Source organism: Cornus florida, unplaced genomic scaffold, assembly GCF_030987335.1.
Source record: "Cornus florida cultivar Cherokee Brave unplaced genomic scaffold, ASM3098733v1 CherokeeBrave_3.0.0_Hap2_Chr11, whole genome shotgun sequence".
NCBI lineage: Eukaryota > Viridiplantae > Streptophyta > Magnoliopsida > Cornales > Cornaceae > Cornus > Cornus florida.
Window position 1 is genome coordinate 130,362,154 of NW_026775581.1, and position 8,771 is coordinate 130,370,924.

General features: G+C 36.5%; 1 protein-coding gene across 1 annotated transcript; it reads left to right on the top strand.

Moving 5' to 3' along the window:
- The first annotated feature begins 2,811 nt into the window (after positions 1-2,811).
- On the top strand, positions 2,812-7,737 carry LOC132287004 (phytoene synthase 2, chloroplastic). Its single transcript, XM_059789461.1, has 6 exons — positions 2,812-3,996; positions 4,095-4,145; positions 5,502-5,674; positions 6,301-6,536; positions 6,914-7,106; positions 7,426-7,737. Exons 1-6 carry the CDS (start codon positions 3,510-3,512, stop codon positions 7,603-7,605), a joined length of 1,320 nt encoding a protein of 439 aa, XP_059645444.1. The 5' UTR covers positions 2,812-3,509; the 3' UTR covers positions 7,606-7,737.
- Positions 7,738-8,771: the final 1,034 nt, after the last annotated feature.

Sequence of the window (8,771 nt, forward strand, 5' to 3'; positions counted from 1 at the left end):
TCGTGCCGCCATGGAGTTGCCATGGGACGGGTTCACTAACGGTTTTGAAAATGATAATGGAAATGGTTTTGGGAAAATGGGGAGTGACATTGCATGGCACGGCAACTCATTGCATGGTATATTTATTTGTGGTATTGGGTTAATGATGTGGTATCGTAGTTATACTTTTACTCCTGGCATGGTATGATCCCAATTTTCTTATTCCTATTCATTGTGTGGATTCACGGGGTCTCAAGAGGTGTACCTTAGGCACTTCTTACTGAGCTTATGCTCACCCCTTCATTTTAACATTTTTTTCAGGAAACGGAAAAGAAGTGGCGGATGACATTCTACCACCGACTTAGTATGGATTAGGAGCTTTTTTTGTTCTTTTTGTACTTAGGTCTTACTATCTTTGTAAGACTAAGTATAATGTATTTTGTACGACAACTTATGAATTTTTCATTTTTTAATTACACCTATGGGCTATAACTTTTGTATAAGTTATCTAAATGTTGCAAAATATGGACATTTGATATTAATCTTGTAATTTGGGACTGTAAATATGATATTTGGATGATATAGTAAGTGGTTATACCACCATGGAGTGTATTATATGATATTTGTATTGGGACAGGTTAAAAATGCATTTAAACAGGTTATTATAGGACGATTTTTAGCGGAGGTCATGCCGAAATTTTTTTTATAAAAAATTGGCATCATTTAGGGTCGTTACAACCTCTCCAAGCTCTCCAACTTTCCCCTTCTTGGTCGCCTCCAAAATCTCACTCTAACCCCTTCAAATCAAGGTTTGCAACAATGAAGACATATGTATATATAGATATATAGATATATAGAGAGAGGAGAAAGAAAACTAAAGAGAGAGAGAGGGATTTTCGGCTAAATGAAGAGGAATGGGAACTAATTGATTTTTTTGCAATTAATTCCATGGTTCTAAATGTGCCACTTGTCAAGTTTTGAGTGGAATCAACTTTTGGTCATTTTACTATCTTGTCCCTCACTTCAACAATTCCTTCCATTTAAATCCCATAAAATATCTTTCTAATATATAGTTACACATATATGTATATGCATGTGAACTGACTACAATATTCCGACTTCTGAAAAATTCTAAAAATGATAACGTCACTTCTAATTGACTTAAAATGACTAAAAATACACTTATAAAACTCTCGGCTCAAAAAATGACTAAAACGCCCATCGGGCCCCGCATGGCACGCAAAACGAGGCAAGGATTAAAATAATCCAGAAAAATTAAATAAATTCCCTAAAATAGAAAATAGGAAAAAATGGTAACATTACAATTGTGGAAAGTGGCAGTAGTCTTGGTGGAAGGCGGTGGCAGTAATGTGGTGGAAAGAGATAGTGGTGTGACTTTGGTGGTGGTGGAAAGCAATGGAGGTGGCGGTGGTGACGATGGTGGTGGTGGAAAGAAGCGTTGGCAGTGGAGATGGCGGTGGTGGAAGGCGGTAGTAGTGGTGGAAGATGGTGGCATTGGTGGTGATGGAAGGTGGTGGAAGGCGATGGCAGTAGTGGAAGGTGGTGGAAGGAGATGCCGGTGGTGGAAAGCTGTGGCGGTGGTGGAAGGCGGTGGCTGCGATGGTGGTGGTGGTGGAGGGCTGTGGTGGTAGTGAAAGGTGGTGACAGTGGTGAAAAGCGGTGGTGGTGAAAGGCAATGACAGTGGTAGTGGTGGTGAAAGTTAACAGTGGTGGTTGCGGCAAACGGTGGCGATAGCGGTGGTGAAAGGCGGTGGCGGTAGTGGCGGTGGTGAGTAAGGCGGAAATGGTTGTGGTGGAAGGTAATGATGATTTTTGTACTTGAAACATACATGAGAGTTTTTTGGAAAGTTAATTTTTTTAAAAAAAATTACTTGAAAATGAAATGATCATTCTCACTTTAAATTATATACCAAAGAAATAAATTATTAAAATGAGCATTCTATGTACACCAAATGCAGTATTACACCATTCCTGTGTCTGCATTGGCTGGCATCATCGAAGGTGATGATGTGAGCAATGAGCACAGAGAGCCGAGAAAGTGCAAACTGGTAACGTGTCACCAAGCGGCCCTTCGAACCGGGCCAGAGCGAACGAACGTAGGAAAGGCGGACCACATCATGGGCTTTTTCCACTTCAACTCCAAGACAGACATGGTGGGTGGGCCCAAACACTCCGTTACATACAGTTATAATTTTTATTTTTATTTTAGGACAAAACATAAGCCCTCATTCACAGGTTGCCACGTGTATGAACTCACCAGTTCTAGTTTGATAACGTTATCTTCCATTTATTGGCGGTGGATTCCACGTGTAGATTTCCTATCCTTTTCAATGGATTGTGTTAAATTAAGTTGCTACTCAATCAATACCGATGCTGCTTTAACCATATCCATCATCCGGGTCTATTATCTGGGTGGGTCTTAAAGAATTAAGACATTTAAAAGGAACACATGACCAAAAATGAATGGTTACTATATTGAAATTCCGTGTAAAAATCACCAAAAATTTAGGTATTAAAAATTTTAATAGCTAATTTTCAATTTTATGAAACAACAAAACAAGCTGAAAATTAACTTTAATTAGATTAGACAACCAAATGTCCATCACCATTTAACTAATAAAAATTTATTAAATGGTGATAGATATTTGGATGAAAAAAAAAAACTAATGAAAATTTATTCAATGGTGATGGACATTTGGATGTTTAATATAATTAAAGCTAAAAAAAAAAAGAAAAAGAAATGTCCATAAACATTTATACCAGAGAAAAGAACTAGAAAATTTGGGTTTCAGAGAAAAAAAAAAAAATAACAAAGAGAGAGAGGGAAAAGACAAAAACATGAAATTTCAAGAATGTGGTAGTTTTAAGAGTTGGGTGGGTCGGTAGAGAAGTGATTAAGGTGGCCATTGTCTGGTTCCTTTACCATGAAAGCGCAAAAAAGTTTGGTTAAATTGCGTGGTTTGGACCAATAAACGGGAGACTTATTATATTTTGGTATAGATTTAGGAAAATAGTAGCATCTACGTGTAATGAACTATCGAGAAAATGAGCTTATCTTAATCCATTTGGCTCAACATCGAAGACATCGGTCACCCAAAAAAGCACCCAAAAAAGTGTCTAGAGTGTCTAGAGCAGTTAGCTTTCAATTTCTACAACCAAATTCTTAGAAATCCCAATTTTTCGAGCTCTTGTATGGGGTTTTGTGTTGTTTGTTGTTAGTTCGATTATAAGTGTTTATTATCAGAGTCTGATTTTTGCATCACACTACAGCATTTGGGTTTTCATTCATTTTACAGAATTCTCAGAGAGAGAGAGAGATTCACTTGTTGCTCAATAAATCAATACCTCTGTTTGGTCAGCTGTTTTGATTTAATCATTTCCCAAAAGGTGAATTGGTTGTTCTTTAGAAGAAATTAGACTTTAATGTGTTTTGAATAATTGTAGAAAAAAAAAAAAAAAAAAAAAGCATTTCAAGAGTGTTTAAGAGTACAGAAATTTTCAATTCAAGCATGTCTGTTGCTTTGTTATGGGTTGTGTCCCCCAATTCGGTGGTATCAAATTGCTTTGGATTTTTCGAGTCGGTCCGAGAAGGAAACCGACTATTAGATTCGTCCAAGTTCATTGGTCGAGATCAAAATTTGATGTGCAGTTCCAAACTCGAGAATGGTAAGAAAAATAGGTGCAACACTTGCCCTCTCCATACAGAATTGAGATATTCTTGCTTAGGAGCCTCCGGTTTAGAAAATGGGGGCAAATTTCCCCATGTGCTTTCTAGTATCGTAGTGAATGCGGCCGGAGAAATGGCGGTCTCATCGGAGCAGAAGGTTTACGATGTTGTATTGAAGCAGGCGGCGTTGGTCAAGAAGCAGTTAAAGTCCAGTGGTGATCTTGATGTGAAACCGGATATCATTTTACCCGGGAATCTGAGCTTGCTGAGTGAAGCTTATGACCGGTGTGGCGAGGTTTGTGCAGAGTATGCCAAGACATTTTACTTGGGTTAGCATTCTCTTACCCGTTATTTTAATACTTAGAAACAACTTTAGTTTATGGTTTATGTAATTGTTGTCTTATTAATTCTGTTTTGTATTTTTCAGGAACTCTGCTAATGACTCCCGAGAGGCGCAGAGCTATTTGGGCGATATATGGTGAGGTTGCATTAGCATGTTATTAGCACGAGTTGAGTCTTGCATATTATAATCTCCAATTAGTACCTTAATTTCGCATTTGAAATAGAATTCGAGATGGTACAGAATATTTTAGTGTTAAAATAACAAAGAATAAATATCTAAACTGAAAAAGAACTCTCTGCTAACATGCAATATTCATCTGGAAAATTAAATTTGGACATTTTGGCTGGTATTTCATAATAGTTTTCTTCTCTCTTTGATTAGTGACATGAAAGCTAAATTGTATGATGTGCATGAATGATGACTGTTTTCATATGCAATCACACAAGAAAAGTCTGCTTTTTAATTTTAACGGGGAACCAGAGTTTTCTTGTCAAAGCAAATCTCATGGTGCCCATGGTCCAGTTTCACTGATTGACAATTCCCACTCGAGTATTATTTGGTATAACTGTTCAACTTTGACTTTGTGCTTGTTGGTAGGACTATTTTGCCATTGAATTTTTTATAATGTTGACCAGCACCAACCATTGTGTGTTTGTGAATGAGATAGAGACATAAATCATTTTAATTTCACTTTAAAACATACCAAAATTACAATTACTTACCAAAAATTAAAAACATACCAAAAGTGCTTCAGACATGCTAATTAGATGTGGTGCCTTACATGTGAGATGGTAAGTGATGATTTGTTCAACTGAGATGTTGCCAATATGGAAGAATTTAGTTGAGGTAATAGGCTCCAACTATAGTTAACTATATGGAATCAAAAAGTTGTAAATAATATGATTCTCTTCCTATGGAACGATGGAGACTGCTGGGAAATTTCAGGGAAACGAAGAGTATTAATTTTAGACGACCAGGGATCGAAGAAATGGAGAGTGCTGATCTGCATGATCACTTCTTGTCATGATAGATGAATTTGACTAATTTCAAGCATATGATTCTCTAACCGCTCTAGCCGTTTCAGGAATCTTTGATTTCCCGATAATTAATATTCTATTCAACTTGCGAGAACAAAAAATAATCTGGAATTTTAGTTGTAGTTTGATCTTTTTTCCTGATTCCTGAAATGACTACCAAAACCTCTACCATTAAATCCATTTATGACAGAAATAGGGTATTGTAATACGTAGTTATCCATCTTATAGCATGTGTTATTAACCATTGTACTAGTTGTGACATGATTATTTACATATTGATATAAAATTTAGGACATTTTATTGCCTGTAGGTTTCTTTTCTTTTCTTTTTTCTACTTGAAAAAAGGAAAAATATACAGTATTGCAATTGTCATAATGGTGTTTACAGTGTGGATTTGATGTAGAAAAATAAATGTCTCTTCTTCTATTTCTTATTATTTTCTTTTGTTATACAGTGTGGTGTAGGAGGACAGACGAGCTTGTTGATGGGCCTAATGCATCACATATAACACCTAAAGCTCTGGATAGGTGGGAGTCAAGGCTGGAAGATCTTTTTCAAGGACGGCCATTTGATATGCTCGACGCTGCTCTATCAGATACAGTCGTGAAGTTTCCTGTTGACATTCAGGTTAGAAATTACTTTAGTTTTTGCATAATACTAAAACAACCAAGCTGCTCTAGGCTATAACAGTGCGATGATAGTCTCCTTTTCATTTAGTAGTTATTACTCAATTTTTTTTCGGGGGCAGGTCTAAAGCCTTATTTTGCTTCATGTTGACGTCTTCTGCGTGTTAGCAACTGGTTACTCTTAAACGCTTAATATGTTAAAGTTGGTGTTTGGTATTTATTATGAACTCTCTCCTTTGCATGCTGGCATTCTCTCCCATTCGAGAAAGCCAAACACATTGATGATTACATTATCAAGGAGGTGAGGGCATTGAAAGCGTTGCCTCTACTATAATTGATGACTCTTGCCTCTCACTTTAAATCCTGTGTTTAGTATAATGAAAGGAGGTTTTGTTGATTTCTAGAAATGGTCTCCATGTGTCATAAACCTATGCATCCCATGAGCCGTTCTCTTTCTAGCTACATCTTTTCCCCCAGTACGCTGCAGCATTATGCCTTCATAAGCAAATGCGTTTTAGATAATATTTTTGGGTGTTCATCCTCTTATTTTTGGATCTAGCTCTTTGATTTGTTTCCACATCATTTACAGCGAAGGATTTATTAAATTTGGAATCTCTTCTTTTGCAGCCATTCAAAGATATGATCGAAGGAATGAGGATGGACCTTAGAAAGTCAAGATATGAAAACTTTGATGAGCTATATCTCTATTGTTACTATGTGGCTGGGACTGTTGGATTGATGAGTGTTCCAGTTATGGGCATTGCACCTGAATCGCAGGCAACTACAGAGAGCGTCTATAATGCTGCCTTGGCATTAGGGATCGCAAATCAGTTGACCAACATACTCAGAGATGTTGGAGAAGAGTAAGCAGAGAGCTATAAAAGTTGATTTCCTGCAAATTTTAAGCTTACTCACATAGTTTTGAACCACCAAACCACAAGCCATAAAAGAGGTTTATTCATGGGATTAAATGGTTAAGACTGTCCAAATCTCCAAGATCACATTTTGCTAGAGACAAACGAAAATAGATATGTTCAATCAGAATCTTTTCATCAACAATGCATTCTTAAATGCTTGCAAGATTCTGATTTCACTTTTTCCTTATATTCATGACAATCAATTGAGAAAATGCCACTGTTGAAATTCATCAGACACCAGCACACTCTTCATAAGATAACCCCTGTGATTGATAGTTGCTCAAAATTATTTGCTTTCTTCTTATATGCTCTTTTTCCTCCAGTGCCAGAAGAGGAAGGATTTATCTACCCCGAGACGAACTGGCACAGGCAGGGCTTTCAGATGATGACATATTTGCAGGAAAGGTAACAGATAAATGGAGGAAGTTCATGAAGAATCAAATTAAGAGGGCAAGGATGTTTTTTGACGAGGCAGAGAAGGGTGTCACGGAGCTGAGCTCAGCTAGTAGATGGCCAGTAAGTAGTCAGCTAATTTTACTGATCTAACTATTATGATATAACACCTCATCATGCTATAGATTTAGATTTGATAATGTAAAATGGCGTTGGACATGACCACTGTGACATGTTTGAGCTTAGGTGATGCATAACACATTGCCATGCCATGACATGTTTTTCAAGAAGTTAGGATATATGCAGAATCTTGACATCATTGCAATTGTTCAGCCATTTTAACTCATTTAAAAGAAACTAAATGGATACCATCTAGCAGATTGATGTTCTTAAATGTGCTTCAATCCATCTAATGAATGCATGTCAACGATGGCTATTGCAGGTGTGGGCATCCTTGCTATTGTATCGCCAAATATTAGATGAGATTGAAGCCAACGATTACAACAACTTCACAAGGAGGGCATATGTTAGCAAACCGAAGAAGATACTTGCATTGCCAGTCGCGTACACCAAGTCTCTTGTCACCCCATCAAGAACGCCGTCTTCCATGGCAAAGGCATGAATAGAACCATGAACATCAAATTTAAATCAGAGTGAATTATATAGTTGAAGAAAAGGTGAAAATGTGTATATTGTTACAATGCAGTGAGTATTCATTGAAATTAGAGTATCATTTTCTCTCAGCCTTCTCAAATTGATGCTTCTAAAGATGGTTTTATGCCTCTGTAGGACAATATTTTGGGCCAACCATCATTTCCCATATATAATATATTGTCAAAATGGAAATTTTAGTCTATCCCATTTTTTAGGTCCATCATCTCCTTCTATTTCGTAAGAGGGTTTATTATAGATTTTTGCATGAACGTTAGGTGACATTTGTGTTTTTTTTAATCTCCTATTAGAGAAAGATACAGGACAATTGATAAATTAAGGAAAATGCAAGTTTGGCCAAAGATTGAATGGCTGAAGGAACTCCCTCCCTCTGTTATACGCCCACCGCCCGAAGCCGCCTGATTGATCGGAATGCAGGGGTTCCTGCCAGTTTGAATACCACAGGGTTATGTTGAACTTCATCATCTTAGTTCACCTGTTGTGAACTAATTATTCGACCCAAAAAAAAACGAAACAGAAAACTAATTGTTCATTGATTGGGCTGGGCCTTCTAGCGGGTTTCTCGTAAATGTTTTTGTTTTGGGCCACTTGGTGCTGGTTGCCCTATTGGGCTTGTACATATTTTCCTAATTTATACCATTAACTTTATCCTTCAAAAAAAGAAAGAAAAAAAATTGAGACTTTTACTTATAAGTGGTGGTAGCAAAACTTTATTACTAAATCATTGATGTAGTTTGCATATTTACTATATCATGAACCAAAAGTGAAGACCTTCATTTTTAACCCTTTTATAAGCAAAAATTATATTTTAATCCCTAAAAGTTTATTTTGTGCACAATTTAACCAAAGAGGAACTTTTAGAAATTCTAGAATATTTTCAAATAGCACTTAGAAACTATTACACTTCACTTGAATTTGGTAATACAACGCATACCCTTCAATGAAGAATAGAAGAACTTAGATTTAGAATTATTTTTGTACAGAATATTCTAGAAGGTAGATGGCAAAGATTTTAGTTAGGTTTATGAGTAGAATAGAATTTCTATAAAACAACTAGAAGAAAATCTAGATTATATTAAAATTCAAGTAGAATAGAATTCTAGTCCAAATAATCTA

Bases quoted from the DNA above. Each gene is read 5' to 3' on its own strand.
- LOC132287004 (XM_059789461.1), top strand. From the start codon at position 3,510: ATGTCTGTTGCTTTGTTATGGGTTGTGTCCCCCAATTCGGTGGTATCA. The intron at 4,146-5,501 runs GTGAGGTTGCAT...TTTGTTATACAG, and splicing joins AGCTATTTGGGCGATATATG to TGTGGTGTAGGAGGACAGAC. The intron at 6,537-6,913 runs GTAAGCAGAGAG...TTTTTCCTCCAG, and splicing joins CTCAGAGATGTTGGAGAAGA to TGCCAGAAGAGGAAGGATTT.